At 40.2% G+C, this 16,841-nt stretch overlaps 1 protein-coding gene across 3 annotated transcripts in view; it reads right to left on the bottom strand.

Moving 5' to 3' along the window:
• Positions 1 to 5,428: 5,428 nt before the first annotated feature.
• fam193a (family with sequence similarity 193 member A) overlaps positions 5,429 to 16,841 on the bottom strand; it is an 18,239-nt gene continuing 6,826 nt past the window's right edge. The window contains exons 4-23 of one of the 3 annotated variants that reach the window (XM_024259422.2): positions 15,412 to 15,587; positions 15,140 to 15,307; positions 14,716 to 14,959; positions 14,514 to 14,638; positions 14,262 to 14,409; positions 14,108 to 14,182; positions 13,949 to 14,023; positions 13,498 to 13,604; positions 11,988 to 12,230; positions 11,743 to 11,896; positions 11,430 to 11,576; positions 10,300 to 10,578; positions 9,969 to 10,188; positions 9,568 to 9,897; positions 8,615 to 8,891; positions 8,282 to 8,468; positions 7,900 to 8,139; positions 6,934 to 7,798; positions 6,531 to 6,612; positions 5,429 to 6,377 (exon numbers count right to left, since the gene is read on the bottom strand). In XM_024259422.2, coding sequence (XP_024115190.1) covers positions 6,284 to 6,377; positions 6,531 to 6,612; positions 6,934 to 7,798; positions 7,900 to 8,139; positions 8,282 to 8,468; positions 8,615 to 8,891; positions 9,568 to 9,897; positions 9,969 to 10,188; positions 10,300 to 10,578; positions 11,430 to 11,576; positions 11,743 to 11,896; positions 11,988 to 12,230; positions 13,498 to 13,604; positions 13,949 to 14,023; positions 14,108 to 14,182; positions 14,262 to 14,409; positions 14,514 to 14,638; positions 14,716 to 14,959; positions 15,140 to 15,307; positions 15,412 to 15,587 — 4,236 coding nt within the window. In that variant the 3' untranslated portion in view covers positions 5,429 to 6,283. Of the gene's footprint in view, positions 6,378 to 6,530; positions 6,613 to 6,933; positions 7,799 to 7,899; positions 8,140 to 8,281; positions 8,469 to 8,614; positions 8,892 to 9,519; positions 9,898 to 9,968; positions 10,189 to 10,299; positions 10,579 to 11,429; positions 11,577 to 11,742; positions 11,897 to 11,987; positions 12,231 to 13,497; positions 13,605 to 13,948; positions 14,024 to 14,107; positions 14,183 to 14,261; positions 14,410 to 14,513; positions 14,639 to 14,715; positions 14,960 to 15,139; positions 15,308 to 15,411; positions 15,588 to 16,841 lie in introns of all 3 variants that reach the window. The other 2 variants (XM_024259421.2, XM_024259423.2) reach the window with 2 other exon arrangements.

The raw sequence follows: 16,841 nt of genomic DNA, 5'->3' as shown, positions 1-16,841 counted from the left end.
TTTTGAGCAAGGTTTTTTTTTTTTTTTTAGGATTTGTGCTTCTCTTCTTCCTTTCAAAGGTCTGCAAGCCTCCAGCTGCAACCAGAGAGCATGCCCTCGCCACAAAAACGTTGGCGCTACTTAATCTGCGCCCCCCGTGCACGTCTCTTTAGTGTGTCACGTGCGTTTCACACCGTGGAAAACCCCCTTTTCCCAGTGTTGCCTGGCTGAATGGGCTCGCTGTACTGTGACAGGCCAGATTCCCAGCTGTTGTGTGCAGCTGAAGTAAACGGCGCGAGGGCACAAAGAGGGTCGGTTCGAGTTACGCCCAAAAGCTCCACGGCCGCCCGATCGGTGACTAAACGGTGGGTGACTACAAGAAGAAAGTATAATTTTGATGGAAATATTGTTTGCTAAGCTCGTTGTCATGGGTTTGGTGTAGCAAGCGCAGGAAGTTGGACATCCCCTGCTCAAACAGGAAGTAAGTAGTTGCAGCTCTGAAAACACAAAATAACTTCACTAGCTTTTCTTTTTTTGGTTCATCACAAACTTGCCATATTTTTGCTTTAATAATGACTAATTTGAACCTTTTATAAAGCATTTTTATTGTATTCAAGTGCAGCAGATGCTGACTGAGGCATACTTTTTTTTAGCTAAAACATTATATCTTTTATTTTAAGTGATTTTGTGTTTACTTTAGCATTGAAATTGTGTAGAATTGAGCTCAAGTGACGCAATAGGAAGATGTCATCTGAGAAATTCCTGGATTTGTCATTACAATGGTGTCCCTGAATATCAAACTTGCAGCCTTCATTGAATAAAACTGACTCAACTCATACAGATATGAATCACATTTTCATTCAGGTACAAAGTGTTTATCCTCACTACCTAACAAAGCAGAAGGGATTTAAAATAGCTTTTGTTTTCCTGGATTCTTCCTTATCTTATGTCAGAATGACCACATGATAGAAAATGTGTCACTTACAATAATTTTTTTTTTTTTACATTTTATTGAAAATCACTCAAATCCCCCTTTTTAAAAAGTATCACATGCTAACTTAGTAATCAGGGAATAGGGGAAATTATTTGTGGCTAAATCGGTTTCCTCTGTATATATGTAGTTTACATGACAAGCTCATGCAGAGCCCCACTTGCCCACAGATACATTTCTACACCTTTTGGTTTTTTTGAGGGTAATTTTAGTGCCTTTGAGCAAACCACACACAGAAATATACTCAGGTCTAAAAAAGGGCAAGAGTTGTCTGCTTGGGATTCTCCCCCCCACAGCCCCCGCCAGCTCACACCTACTCATTACAACAGGGTCTAAAAGTGACTGAAGTTCCACACACACACACACTGAAGGGCTCTACCCACCCATCTCAGAGTGGAAAAAAATAGGTCACGAGTCCCCCCCACCTGAGTGTCTGGGAACTTTTCTAAGAAGCAAATAATTAAAAAGAAATCCGGCAGTAGAACATTGGTTCCTGTTGGAAACTTGCTTTCAAAGCATCAGGATGTACCAAGGAGGGACATATACTTAAATAAAAAAAGGAAAAGACAGGGAAAACTTTAGGTATCCAGACAAATACAGAATGGATATCGAACGACCTTTAATCTTCTGTGTATTCCTAAAAGAATGGGAATTTCCCTCCATGCGAGGGAATTCCCAAAAAAGCAGACACGTTTATTTGAAGTGGATTGTTGTAGACTTGAGCAGATCACTTCAGTTATACTGACTGATGAAATCAGTAATAACATCTTTTTTTTTCTACATTGCGTAAAAAAAAAGAAGTCTATGGTTTTATCCATCAAAATGAGCACTATGGCATTTTAAGGAGCTAAAAGAGAAGGGGGATTCCCTTCTTTAAAACTGTTTGTGATCCTGACGGGCTTCAGGCGCTTTATGATGAAAAGAACAGCGTTCTGATTACAGGCTCAGGGCATCAACAACATCTTTAGATGATCCGCTGACACTCACCCGTCACTGCCGGAGCTGTGTGCACACATCTCTTTTCTTAAAGGCCTCTACCACACAAAAACAACTTTTTGAGCTTCCTTGTGCTATCTTTTGGGGTCCAGATGACCCCCAAAGTGTTATTCCTCCTATGACAAAAGTGGACAAAGGGGAATAGGATTTCATGTCTGCCATGGACACCAATGAAATAAAAAAATAACTGAAAAAAAAAAAAAAAATGTGCTGTCTTGTGGATTCTAGACGATCCCACTCCCAACATTAACACGCTATAGGATAGCACAAGGGTTAGGTGTATAATAATGTTCATTCCCATCTATAAACAACCCCAACACAGTTTTTGATCCATTCATGTATTTCTGAGTATTCTTCTAAAAACCAGTGCTCTCAGCACCAGCTCCTCTGAACCCAATAAAATGAGTGAGTTCTCACAAGCTGATGTCACAAAGTGAGATCCGCCCCTTTCAGGAAGAGTCTGCACCTCTAGAACTGCCTCCCAGGCTAACACAAACTTTCTCCACTTAGTTAGCAGTGCTTAGCCGCTATTGTTGCTGCTCAGTTAGCAGTGCTTAGCTACTAATGTTGCCCCTCGGTTGCTAGACCCAGACATAGCCACAAAGCTACAACCAGTGTAGCGATGGCCAGGGCTAATAAACGTAGCTATATACTATGCACATCCATCTTTGCAAAAGTTTGGATCTTTGTTTTTGTGGGTGAAATGAAGACACGCTGCCGAGGCCAACTCTGTCATGAAAATGGCAACACGCACAGGCAGCGAAAGGCGGTGCCTCAGAGATTGAGGAGTCTAACTTCCAGGTAGAAAGAAAATACACAAAAAAACTAATATTTCATAAAAAATGTGTTCTTTAGTGTGCCAAAGGCAATATATGATCATATATATGGATATAGTTTACTCTTAAAGACTTAGGAAAAGCATTAGGTCAATTTTTACCTTTTTATTTTCAAACTTAAGGCCAATTAAAGTGGACTTTGTTAGTCGACTATAATTCTATAACTTTTATTGATTTATTTCATCCATTGTCAGTTTAGCTCAGACTTATTTAACCCAAAACCATAAGAATAAAAGATTTTAATATTTATATCAAGTCTTACATACATTTTTTTAGGTGTTTTTATATGATCCCCATTTGCCTACTTTGGTGTGGCATTTGCCTAAATGCGGCAGATCCGATATTACATCAGCGCTGACTGAGAGCAAACGCGCTGCTCATAAAGCCAGTTATTCAAACCTGAAATAAATGATGAGTCATAGACGGTGCCTTTTACAAACCAAAACCTTTGTCCTCGTACGGAGAACATTCATGACTGTACTCTCATTCCTTGTGTAAAAAGCTCATAATGAAATACTAAAGTTTGAAAAAAAAATTTTTTTGGGAAAAAGACCCCTGCCTTACTTCCTCTTCCTCATTAAAACTATTTGGTTCTCTACAAGCTTTGACTTACAGTAACTGAAGCTGCCCCACCTCTATTGTGGTGTTTTTTCAGCAAGGAAATGATTCATTTATAATATATTTTGATTGAATTCAAAAACAAAGCTTCTGAGGTGTTCACGATGCATTGAAACTTCATTAGTCAGATTTTAGTGACACAATAAGAGAACTAGCTTAGTGAATTAAGGTTGTTGTTCACAAAGTATTATTTTTAAATGAAAATGCATAAAAAAATAAATCTAATAAACTGAAAAAATACTTTGCAAAAGGCCGTACACCAACTATTAAAGAAAAGCATCGGCCATGAAGACTGGCTGATGGTGCTGCTCATTTTACTGTGAGAATGAATTCTCTGCTGGAGCTCTATGGTAATTGTACACATAGTAGAGCAATGTGTAAAATGTAAGGGCCAAAGGCTGCCGTCTACCGTTTGACGTACTTCGCAACTGAAACTGAACCTCAGAATCTCCTTGACTCAATGAGCAACCCTTTTTACTGAATATGACTGTTACTTAATTTCCCAAAAAGGGCTTGTACATTAGAATGTGACTCAACTTTCTAGCTTGTTTGAAGCCTGACGCTGACAGTAGCATGTGCAACAACTTGTATAAATAAACCCTGCCTCTACTTTGAACTTTGATAAACTCCCTTTTTTGCATGCGCCCTGCTAGCTTGATCAACAACTCGGGTACTGTGAGCCGCTAGCGTCCATGTTAAGCTAAGCTAACACTTTACTAAATGTATACAAGTATTTATATTTTAGGCTACTTCTTACGCTTTTCTTCCCTTACAAATAAAGGGTGTCTGGATATTACATAATAATTGTGTCTAAATTTCCTTATTGTTCCATGCCCTTATAGTTTGTTTGCCATTTTGTTGAGTTTTTGTATCTACAACACTAAAACCAGTGGATTAATTGTCACTGGATTGGTGAACAGGCTATAAACTACAATGCATTGTGTTTATTTAAAAAAAAAAAAAAACTATATAAATGAAAAAAATAATAAATTTGTCAAAATACAGTGGTTTCATAGTCTGTGTAAAATGTTCACGATACCTTTTGTTAGCTTACTTAGTGTGACATATTTGTCTGTAAAATAAATAAATTTAGAAAAGTATAGTGAACGTGTTTGAATTGCATTAAAATCCAGGGTCCAAATTCCCTCAATACTACCTTACGACCGTACTTTTTGAAGTAAAAAAAAAAAAAAAAAAATGAGTCTTTTATTATGACTGTATGAATACACTGATAAAAACTTGGATGGTTAATAAAAATTAATTGAAATACCCCCCCCCAAGTGAAAAATCATTCAAATGTAATTCATTGTGGTGCCAAACTAGTGAGGATTGATGCACATTCGTTACTTGCCAACTTTTGGGATTAACAATGAATTCCCCCCATGGGATTAATAAAGTATATTGATTGATTGAATTTTGAAGTTTTAGGATGTGTAGGACTTCTTTTACTACTCACTGCTTAGTGCACTACATAGGTCACTCGCCATTTTGTAGGGCTGTCTGAATCAAAGTCCAATGCCCTAGAAATTTCCCAACAGTCTTCAAAGGAATTCAGACATATCCATAACCAAGGTTGGCAAGATCAATTAGCTATATGCTAATGATGACTATCCTAGTCATCAAACAAAGAAAATACCTGGTTTAATCAATGCAAATGATCATTTTTATTCATGTATAGTGGATAAATTTAGGGTTTACTTTATGAATTAGTATGAAAAATGTCAGTGTAAGTGGATAAATCTATGTGAAGGCACCGTTAGCCACCAGGCCAAAGAGTTGCTAAAGCTAACCTGAAGACAAATGCTTAATGTTTGGTGAAAGAGTCACTCTCCATCTTATTTGAATCTTTTTCAAAAATTCTGTTTGATAGAGAAAAAATAAATAAAGCACATAGTGAACTATTGCTTTAAATGTATATTTCTTAGAAAGCGTAAATGCCTTTTGACATTTTTCTTTCTGCATATAGAAAAAAAATAGGATTTAACACAAAGACACATAATTCCTGCCATACTATTCCATCTTTCAAAAAAGAAAGACAAGATTTAATATTACTTAACAATATGTTAAAAGTAGCCAGTTTGGCTTCAGTGTTAATACAATATACACTCTATAACAGACTGACGGTGTAAGTATAGTTGCTTTCAATTTCATTCTGAAAGGATTCTGATACAAGCCGGCTACAGATGAAAAATAAAGAAAAAAAACCATAACTGATGCACTTTTACTCAACAGTTTGTTCAACAGCTTAAAACCAAACAACATTGTCAAGTATCTGGGGCTTCCTCCCTTTTCTGAAACGGGGTGCAGGGTGTTGGTGACGGGTGTTGGGAAGGTATGGGATTCCCTTGTAAATTGTGTGGATCAGATGTTGTGCTAAGAACGACGGGATAGTAAGCCACAATATCTCAAATAAATCTTTTAATTCAATATATTCTTTTAATTTTTTGCAGTTTCCATATTTATTTTTTTTTATCTCTTTTCTTTTTTTTTTACCCAGAAGGAATTAATCCAGACACAGTAAGCATCTTTTGAACAAAGATGAGAATTCTTTCAGACAATGGCTTTTTTCTGAGTCAAGAGCTCAAATTAGACTAAAAGCACACAAGCACGCAAGGGAATTTGATCAGGTTTAAAGAAGGATTTTGTGATTCTTTTTCGTGTCATTTCACTTTTTGCACGTGGCTCAGTCCAGTGGATCTGTGTTATAACCACATAGGGAGAAGAACAAAGCAAGGCAGCGTGGGTGTTTGAGCGGAGCAGGAGCAAGAGTTCTGGGACAACAAGTAGGAGGTAAAGGAACAGGGATGAATGAGTCTGTATAGCATTTAAGGTACTGATGTGAGCCCTGATGTAAGGAACACCCTCAATGCGCAGCAAATGTAGCTTTCTTCAAACTGAAGTTGGACCAGTTGATGGAGAGTCTTTGACGCGTCTGCCGGGCAGAGTCCAAGCAAAACCTGAAACAGAAAATGCATCATAGGCGTTATCTCTCAGTGCATCTGCTGCACTCAATTTCTGTTGTTTTGTAGGACTTTCCTGAACCAATCATCAAGGAGTATTTGAAAAGCAGAATGTGCCATGAGAATAGAGCGAAGGTTTGTTCTACACACCGTTTAAAATACTCCACCTCCCTCTCCGTTTCGTCCATTTCAGTGCTGTCCAGGTCAATGTCTTTGGGCAAGAATACATCGTCTTGAAAGAAAAAAAAACACAGAAGTTGGATTTCACTTGATGGAATTTCATGAACTTAATCACTCAACCATGGCTCACGTCAATGGTTAAAACTGTCAATTTTGGAAAATATTTCCTGAATCTAAACCAGTTCCTCATTGCTTGTGCAGTATAAGCACTCTGTAGGTTTACCAAAAATACCCAGGAGAGCAGTAAGGCAGAGGATGTGACGAGGCCTGCTTAGCCAGTATCAAGGTTAGAATTATTTTCTCTGAATTCCTTAACAAGAAGTGCAACTTGAATGCCATAGTACACTGATCAATGGATGTCAATCATACCAACCTATTGAGCTATTCATCTTGTCTCCCTTTTTCTTCTTGCTTTTCTTAGCCTTTCCCTTGGGCTGCGGTGACTCTGCATTGGAGGGCTTGCCGTTCTGCTCTGAGTGAGAGGCTGGAGGGGGAGAAGGTGAAGGGTTTGATACTGGGGGACTTGCCCTGCACTCCTTTGTTAGGGATTGTTGTTGCTGCCTTTTTCCACTGGTACTCCTGTTGCTTTTTTCCTCCTTGTGAGCTTGAATGCTTGGAAGTGGCGCGAGAGTCTCGGTGGGCCTGATTCGCTTCGCTTTGGTGTCCGCCGTTGTGGCTATGCCATTTTCTAACTTTGCCGTCTCATCGTAGGACTTGGGAAACTCTGAGGCTCTCTTTAAAGCCGCCTCACAAGGAGGTGCTTTCAAAGCTTGCTTGACCTTCATTTTACAGCTCATTTCAAGAGAGGGTGTTCCGTTGTGGAAGGAAACTGTGGACTTGGGAAAGTTGGACTCATTGGAAAGGCCTTTTTCGATGGGCCGTTTTGGGTTGTGCTGCATGTTGGGTTGGGATAAGGGGTCTAATCTGGGTTCCTTCTGGTCTGGGAGACGTATAAGAGTTTTGAGCAGCTGAGACTTTCCGTTCTGGAGGTTATCTAGGACATTCTGAGCCGTCTGTTTGAGGGGTTGGGGGTTGTTGGGTGGAGGAGGAGCAGTGTTTTCCTTTGCTTTGTCTTTCTTTTTCTTCTTGGCAGCGCGGTGCTGCTGCAGCTCCTGCAGCCGTAGCAGTTCTTTTTGAAGTGCCGCCTCTTCCTCTTCCTGCCGCCGCCGCTGCTCCTCCAGCAGCTGTTGCTCCTCCCTCTCACGGGCCTCTGCTTCCAAACGAGCCTTTTCCTCCATCTTAGACACAAACAAAAAGAAATTAGAGTTAAGAAGTCTGTTTCACAGCTGTTTTCAGCTCATTTAAAGTGGTAATGGGGAGTTAAATGTGGTCAAGATACCTTCTTTTGTTTATGCCGTGCCCTTTTGGCTGCCTTTGAACTGGAAGCAGGTTTACTATCAGCACTGTTGATGAACTGCAACAGGTCCTCCACCCGCCTGTGGTCTTCCACCCCCACATCTCTTTCTATTGGTGGCTGCTGCTCTTCCCGCTTGGGCTGCTCCTCCTTACGCTTGGTTAGACGCAAGCGTAGCTTCTCCCTCATCTCTGCATAGTTACGACTAGTCGGAGCGGCTGGTGGCTGTAAAAATCAAATCAATACAAAAATCAATATATAAAAGTGTTCTAGTTTATAAGAAGAACTGTCTTTTTTTTTTTTTTTTAAATAAGGTTTTTAAGTGCACCTTATAGTGAGGATAATAAGGTAATAGAGCAAGTTTTACCCCTCCGTGTCCGAAGAATTCGCAGTAGCAGCAGTCACAGTACTTTCCCTCCTTCTGGTTGGTGGAGGTGGAGGTGGATGAACTGTGCTCAGAGCAGCTGTCTTCATCCTGACTCTCCTCTCCATCATACGGCCGGTGCTCGTAGGAGCCGTTTCCTTCACAGCGATGACCCTCACAGTCAGGATCACTGAGAAAAGACAAACAGTGTTTAAAGTGATCTTTCAACTAGTGAGAATTCATCTTTTTGCCTCACTCTCACACACAAGATAAAAGCAAACTCCCAAACTAAAAGACTTCTCAAGAACGTATTGGCACCCTGGGTCTGCTTGGTACCTGCAGATACTGGGAGCAGCGCTGACAGAGCCATCCACTGAGGGTGCAGCAGCCTCTGTAGGTGGGTGGCACAGGTCCTGACCGGGCTCCACAAAGTCTGGAGCGGCCATCTTCGGGAAAGGCTGCAGGCCCATGGTGGGGAGGTGTGCGGTGGGTGCTGGAGGTAAGGAGGGGCCGGAGAGAGGAGGAAGAGAGGTCAGTCCTGCCGACCCATTTCTGGGAGAGGCTGGGGGGAGTTGCCTGTGGTCCTCTTTACCCAAACTGTGAAATACGTCATCTGTAGAAGACAAAAACGGCAGCATTTAGATCTTTTGAAGCTTATATTTTACATTTATTTACAGAGTACAACACAAATGTGAAACTTGTTTCTTTGCAGAAACTTCCCCAGTTTTATCACATTTCCTGAATCTTGATTGTAACATTTAAAAGGTTTTTTAAAGATTCATATTTTTAAGCGATCACCGACCAGCAGTAAGAGAATTATAAACACTACCATGTCTCGTTTGAGACGCTCCCAGTCTAGGTTCAGCAGGCAAAAAGAGGACCTTTTAGAAAGTACCTACATTGAAAGTGCTGTTTAATTTCCTTTAAATTATTAACCGCTTTGTTCTGCAATTGACATCAAGATCCATTTCCCATTTTGACAAAACAATAGCATCAAATTATTATTATTAGAATGATAATGGTGGCCAAATTTTACTGCAGCAACTGGTGATAACGGATATATTTCTTTAAAAGTAGCAATTTTCATTTTCAGAACAAATTTGAGCTAAAATAAAAACATATTGGCCTAAATTTGATAATCTGTCATTCTTGAAGAGAACAGCTCAGGTTTTTAAAGGATTTTCCATGTTAATACACTTTATCCGTACAAACCCAAGCAGTATTACTACTTCCTATATTACCTATAGAGTTGGTTCTTTTAGATGCTAGGTGGATGGGTGGGTTATTACTTGACTGGACAGTGGTGGCAGTGCAGGACACGGACGACGTGGCAGCAGAAGTAGCCATTACTACTCTGTTGGTTTCCATGAAGGCATCCTGGAAATTGTAGAGACACTTCTTCTTGGCGGCAGTCTTCTTCGGCTCTTTGGCGTCTGAAGAGGAGCAGGACGATGACGAAGACGAGGAGGACGATGACGAGGAGGAGGACGAGAGGGACGAAGAAAAGGATGAGGAAGAAGGGGGTAACGGCGTGGGCAGTGAGAGGTGCTCTCCCTGGGGGCCAACACATGATGTGGAGGGGAGGGGTGCGTCGGTGTGGGGTTGCCCAAGCATGTCGCCTGTTGGTGGTGGAAGAAACTGAAGCATAAACAAAGGAGTGGCGCCAGTTTTGTTTCGGCAGGCAGCTCACCTTGCAAACATTCGGGCAGCAGCGTAGATGGATTCCAGCTCTTCATCACAGCAGCATCCCACAGATTCTCAAACTTGAGAGACAGGCACTGAAGTGAGCTGTTCCAGTCGCCTGTCCCGCCGGAGCCACTGAAGCAGTTCTGGTAGACGTGCTCTGGTAACGACGTGCTGAAGGGGGGCTGCTTGGATGCGTGATTTGATGAAGGGTTGGGAGGCAGAGGCTTCAACAAAAAAAGTCACAATTTGGTTTTTGTGTGAAGAAAAAACTTCCACAACATGATGAAAGAAAAAAAAAAAAAAAAAACTTATTGTGCACAGACAGTGACACTCACCTTAGTGTGTGTGAGAGGTGGACTGGGGGGATACAGTGTGGGGTGAATTAGGGGCCGGGAGAAGTTGTGCAAGGGCATGTGGCCGTGAATGTGTGGGTAAAGGTGGAGGGCGGGGTGTGCTGGCGCGGTCTTGCCATCTGTAAAGAATTGGTGTCCGACGGCAGGTGGAGGGATTGCATGGAGTCTGCTGGGGGGCAAACATGAGGCAGAGCCCAGGGGGGAGGCGCTGGGGTCCTGGTTGCACACGTGACACTCACAGGCATGCTGTATCTCTTCTACCTGATGGGGGTTATACATGTTATTTAGAAGGGTGTGGTTTTCTAAATAACCTTTAAGACCCACTCTGATGAAAACTGTTTTTAACGTGTTTTTGTGGCATTTTTCTCCTGATGGAGGACATTTAAAGGGAAAATTAAGTTAAAAATTGCATTTCTGAGTATTTCTTTTTTCAAATTGTTGTGAAATCAGAAAAAAATTAAGTTTAAAAAAAGATTGTTTTGTTACATAGAAAATATACTAGGTGGGACACAAGCTCTCTGCTCTGCTCCATTCCGATGCATCCACTTGTAGACGACTAAATTAATTATGACCAAACTGGATAGCTCCAATATTGCTCACCATTTTGGTTGTACTGGTAATGTTAGGCTGGGGATATGAGGGGCTGTAAGCTAGTAAGATAGCAAGTAAACAGAACTCTCAGCAATGGGAGGGGGGGCGGGGTTGCTCAGCACCAACAATCCCACAACTAAAAGGTAAATTTCCAACAAGCTACTGCCGCTCTGCAGAAACTATGTCCAAGAATTTATTTATTTATTTTTTTTAATTTGGATAAAGGTGGCTTAATTATAAGAAAGAAATTACTGGGAAAGCTTTTAAAATAGATCAAGAAATGATCATAGTGGGTTTTTTAAAGATTAGATTATATATTTTATGTAGTATTGACATGAATAAAGATGGTAACTTTTGAAATTTACACTAATATAACTAGTTTCCAAAGTTTTCATTTGGACTTCTCAGCTTAATATATATTTTTTTAGTAATAAAAGAAACAAATCTGACAATATTTGAATTGTATTCATTTTGAATCTTCAGAGAAACTAAAACAAGGATAGTTCTTGATTGTATGATACCTGTTGATGGTTGTAAGACAGAGGAGAGCTGTCAGTTTTTCCAGAGCAATGTTCTTCCTGCTGCCCTGGGGGTTCCTCTCGAGCTTCACAGTTCGTTTCCTCCTCGTCACCCTCTGAAGAGCTGCTGCTGCAGGTAATGTGTGGCGACTGTCATACCAAAGTTAAGGGGAAAAAAAAAAAAGGGAATTAAAAATAAGCTGTGCTTCCTCAAACTACCAGTAAACTGCTCACAATGAATGTAACGTGGGTCTAATCATCCAGAAACTCAGCAGGGGAAATTCACAGCCAGTCTCGGACCATTTTTGCCACTCACCACTGCCTTTAGCGCCATGCTCTGGCCGTCCCCGTTGATGGTTTTAAGGCCGTTCACAGCAGCTGTAACCATGCCGTTACCCTCATAACTGCCCACGGGGTAAATGTCCCCAAACTTACTAGACAATGGAGGCACTTCGTCATCGTCGCTAATGCTGTCACAAATCAAATGAACAAACATGGAGCCGTTAGTAAAGAGGTTTTAGCTATTCTAAAGCCGACTAGGGTGGTGATGTGACAGCTTACAAAGTGCTGGCATCTCCTTCAGGCAGAATGAGCCTCGGATGCTGCTGGATGGTGATGGGAGAGCTGGAGTTGGAGCCTGATGCTGAACTTTCAGAGGAAAGGCTGGGGGGGTGCACCTCGGCCAGGTAGTTTCGGGGGGGCTCCCCTTTCAAGGGAAGCTTAATGTGCAGATCTTCAGATATGGGAGAGTCCATGATGCCACATGTTAGGATGTGGGAGAGACTGCAGTCATCACACGTGCACCTAGTCACAGAAAAACCACAGACAATAAAGTGATGCTGCAATCATCTTAATGTTGCATACCTGCATGTTGTGCATTGATACAATAATGTTCATCATTCCAGAAATAAGTTATACATATTTGTTAAATCTCCTTAATTACATTTAAAACAAAGTTTTGAAGAAGTAATGTTTATAGGATTATCTCTATTCCAGAAACAACAAAATTAAGGTTTTATTCTGAACTCCTGCATAATCTAATAATTTTAGACTATTAGACGAGAGGTGGGCAAACTTTTTGACTTATAGGCCACAAAGGGTTCTAAAACTCAACATAAGGGCCAGATCAGGAGCAGATGTGTGCCATGTTTTGGCAAGTCACCTCATAAGATAAAGAAATAACATTGAATCTGGACAAAAACAGAAGATCATGAAGCTTTTATTTCAAAACTGTGACTTCTGTTCTGTTTTTTGTAACAATTGCACCAATCAGTGGATGTCCCTCAGAGAAAAATGCAAACTTGGAGAAATGCTGCGTTATTAAACTAAAAGTTATTTTCTGGAATGATCAAGAAAAATGACTCCCCAACTCAGAAAACGCACATGAACATCAGAAAAAAACAAATCTTCAAACAGTACATGAATGAAGAATAACAATATATAACAGAATATCAATGTATTTGTAGTGCACCATCTATGGGAACACACCAGAATTGCAGTGAATGTACAACATCACAGGTTCCTGCAAAGCCTCAATGAGCCATTTGTTTCTGTCTGTCAGTCTCCATTATCCTCATTCAAACCATGTGGATAACAAACTATCATTACCAACGTCACTTCTGATCTGTGATAGACCTCGCAGGACTTAAACTGTCTTGCCGACAAACCAAACGGAACTGATCAATGGGAGACAGTGGAGTGGAGAAAACAACAGATCGACAGTGAGGTTCTCCAACTCCCACAGTTTGACTCCCAAAATGGCAGAGAGGGCGTTCACACAGGTGCTGTGATAACACATGCAAGAGGGCTATATAACTTCTATATGGTCTGTTGCACTAGTATGACATTATGACGATCTGCAAAAACTGAAAACAAAAAAATGTAATTTGGAAATCATTAAAACATTTCTTTTTGTTTAAATATTTTGGTTTATCCTAAAAAAGTTTGCTGTTCCTCCTAAAAGGTCAATAAATCACAAAAAAAACAGAAAGGTCAACCTACAGCTGGATGATGACTTTGAAACACATAACTAAGGATGACCAAAAACTCAACTGTGAGTGAGGACACCTACCTCCTCCTGTAGTTACAGTTAGGACAGTCTGGAATATTAAGACGAGATGACAGCATCCTCATTGTGTCTGTGAAGTTACTGTCTGCTGGCCTCTTACTGTTGAGTGACTGAAGAAAAAGGCAAACATTACAAAACTCCAGTACTTTTACCAGAAAAATAAAAGTCAACCATCGTTGGGTTTGCTTTCACACAGAGATCAGATCACCAGGATAAACACAGTCAAACAGCTGTTTGTTTATAACTATAAAGAAGAAAATCAGCTCGTCTCACTTGGAGCTTTTCATTTTCATTCCTGCTTGTTTGTTTTTTACACTCAAACAACACTTTTTTATTCACTTAAAAGTAAACATGTTTTCTAACCAAACTGAGAAAACAAAGTGGTGGGAACCAAACAGCTCATTGTGAAAGCAACCCCAAATCTATTTTGTTGTAAGATACTCCTGAATTGTACCTGCTCCTCTGTAGACCTCCGATGCTTGAAGAACTCCCAGTCTTCCTTTAATATTCGCTGCTTTGACTTCAAAGTCTAGACATGAATCAATACAGTCTTTAAAAAACTTCAAACAGAAAGTGAGGTAAGAAATGTCCAGACGAAGCATTAAACACTCACATTTTTGCTGATCAAAGACTTGTGTGGCTCTGTTCTTTGGTTGGAGACACTCTGACCGTCCACCTTGAAAAGCAGCTGCAAAAGACACACACAGTAACTACACTAGTATTCACCGAAACATTAGTTTTAGTCATTTCAAACCAATAGTCGATACCTGTTGATCTACATAATCATCAATCCGCTTTTCACATTCCTGCCATTCTGCAACCACAGAGGACATCTCGTGCTGCAGCTGGTCGTAGTTGTCTAACAAGGTCCGATACGTGTCTTCGTTGTATGAATCGTGGGAGGCTGTACCATGTCTGGAAAATAAAGGGGTTTAGAAGTTAAACTACAGGTGTGTGAAATAAACATCAAAGAATATAGTATAAAAAAGGAAGACTCATGAATGGAAATATTGTCTTACTTCAGCTGTGCAATGAGCGCGGGTAAACTGCTGTGTAAGACTGGTTCAGAAAACACTAGATTCTCAAAAAGGTGCTTGTTGTGCAGCTCCCATGTCACCTGAAATTTCTGGAGATGCTCATTCTCCTGAGGTAGAGAAAAAATATTAAGTTTTAGGGTTAAAAATGAGTATGTGTTAGCTTAAAACAAACAGCTAAACTAACCAGGGTGAGCAGGAAGCTGCTGATGGTTCGTGCAGCTTGGCAAAGGGCGTTGTATTCTTCTAGCAGCAGTGAGATGAACTGGTGGGCTTGAGGACCCTGAGCTGCAACCATGGCCCCAGACAGTCCTGCAGATTTAGAACCTGTGGAAAGGTGCTTCAGTAGCCTCATCTTCACCTCTAAGACATACTCTCGAGCCTGCTGCTCCAACCGCTGGTAGAGCTGATATGGGTCTTTTAAACACAGTCTAAAGCAGGGAAAAGAAACCACAGAAGAAAAAAAGACAATGAGAAATTCTGACATCACAAAACATCTGATGGCTCTTCTTCTGTCATTGAGTGACAGATAGAAGGTCTGATTTGTCACTTGGTTTCTTAGAAAACTTGACTTGGTTGTATAAAAAGAGCTGTTCCACTGGTGACATTACCTGTCCACGAGTTCTTTCGTGCCTTCTTTGTCTCTCTCTAGTGGCTGGTCGTGGTCATCTGCGAGTGGTGTTCCCGTCTGACGGTAGATGCAGCGCACCAGATATCGGACTTCCGACCAGTGGTTCTGCAGCTGCTGCGACTCCCTCTCCGACTCCACTGAGATTTCCCTGCGTTTTTTCACCAATCCACAAGATTCCAGATCAACACACGGCAGGAGAATCTTATTTTAGGTGCGTGTAGGTTTTGTTCCATCAAAGAACTCCGGACTGACCGTCTCTCGTTGCAGGCTTCACAGCTACAAGCGGTGTCAGAAGGCATTTGTGCGCTGAGGTCCGAGGCGGGGAGCATGGGTAGTGTTGGTGCACCAGAGGTCAGTCTGTCCACAGCTCCCACCTCCTGGCCCAAGTTTCCATTACCCACAGGCATGTGCAAAGGAAAGTCCTGGCCCTGTGAGGAACAGAAAAAACAATGAGACAACTTGAATACAGCATCTGCAAAAACTAAACTTTTAGCCCAGTCAACTATTGTGCTTTATATTCAAAAATGTAAAGTATATCTTTAGCAAATAATGACTTTTTTAATATATCAGCAGACAGAGCTAAAGAAGCTAAACATAATTTTGGACATAAAAATCCAGATGAAGTATTTTTGATCATGTATCAGATTGTGGAATATTATTTCTCAGTAGCAACTAAAAAAGCAAATTAATTCAAGTAAAAAAACAAGTTTTTCAAATTAAAAGCTTAACTAATCCTTTGAGGTAACAATGTTTTACTTTGATTTCTAAAAACAGCAAACACAATCCATGTATTTAGAACAAAACATTTTGTAGCTTAGTATGAAAAACTGGATTTCATCAGATTAAAATGAACATTTTAGGGGAAATGTATTTCCCATCTAATCAAGGTTTGTTTGAACTCTACATTTCTATATTTTCTTTCCCACTTTAAGTTTCATTAAAGCGGGATATCTGAAATAAAAGCTTTGTTTATTAAAATCATATTTCAAATGTAATTTTCTCCCTTCTTTTTAATTTGATGGGAATTATTTTTAAAAATGACCAATCTCCCCTGATCATTTTATTCTTTGACTGTATCTGAATCAACTACTCAAGCGTTGAGCACTTGAAATCACTGATGTTCTCTTAATACATTTGACTGATGTTATAATAAGTAAATTGTTCAAGTTTTATGTTTATTAAATAAAAAATAATCAATACAAATACACAAGTTTAGGAAACAGTTTTAAACTGATGAAACAATTAAACACAAAGAAGTTCTTTATTTGAATGACCGCTAGAGGACCATGTAAATCAGTCTATTCCAGACTGCATGTTTAATGACACGACTGTGCCTTCAGTCCATCATTCTGTTAGGGGAATAAATGTTTTAAAGATAGTTTAGCTCCGTGTTAACAGCAGACAAACCTAAACAGGATGTGTATTTAGTGAATAAATATACAAACAGAATCGCAGTATTGTGATGTAAAATTTGGTGGGGAAGCAAAAATTTTTAGTTTAAAACTAAACTATATATTTGTTACACTATTGAACTAAATGGTGAGGAAAATTGATTGTTGCATCCCTGCAGCATACCAGTACGCTTACATTCAAAGTATCAAACACAAGTGTTGTTGTGGCTTTATTACATCACATTACACCAGGGTAGTACGAGCCCAATCAAAGTGCTTTTCTTATTATTG

This window comes from Oryzias melastigma, linkage group LG1, assembly GCF_002922805.2.
Source record: "Oryzias melastigma strain HK-1 linkage group LG1, ASM292280v2, whole genome shotgun sequence".
Taxonomy (NCBI): Eukaryota; Metazoa; Chordata; class Actinopteri; order Beloniformes; family Adrianichthyidae; genus Oryzias; species Oryzias melastigma.
This window is presented reverse-complemented; position numbering and strand designations above follow the sequence as displayed.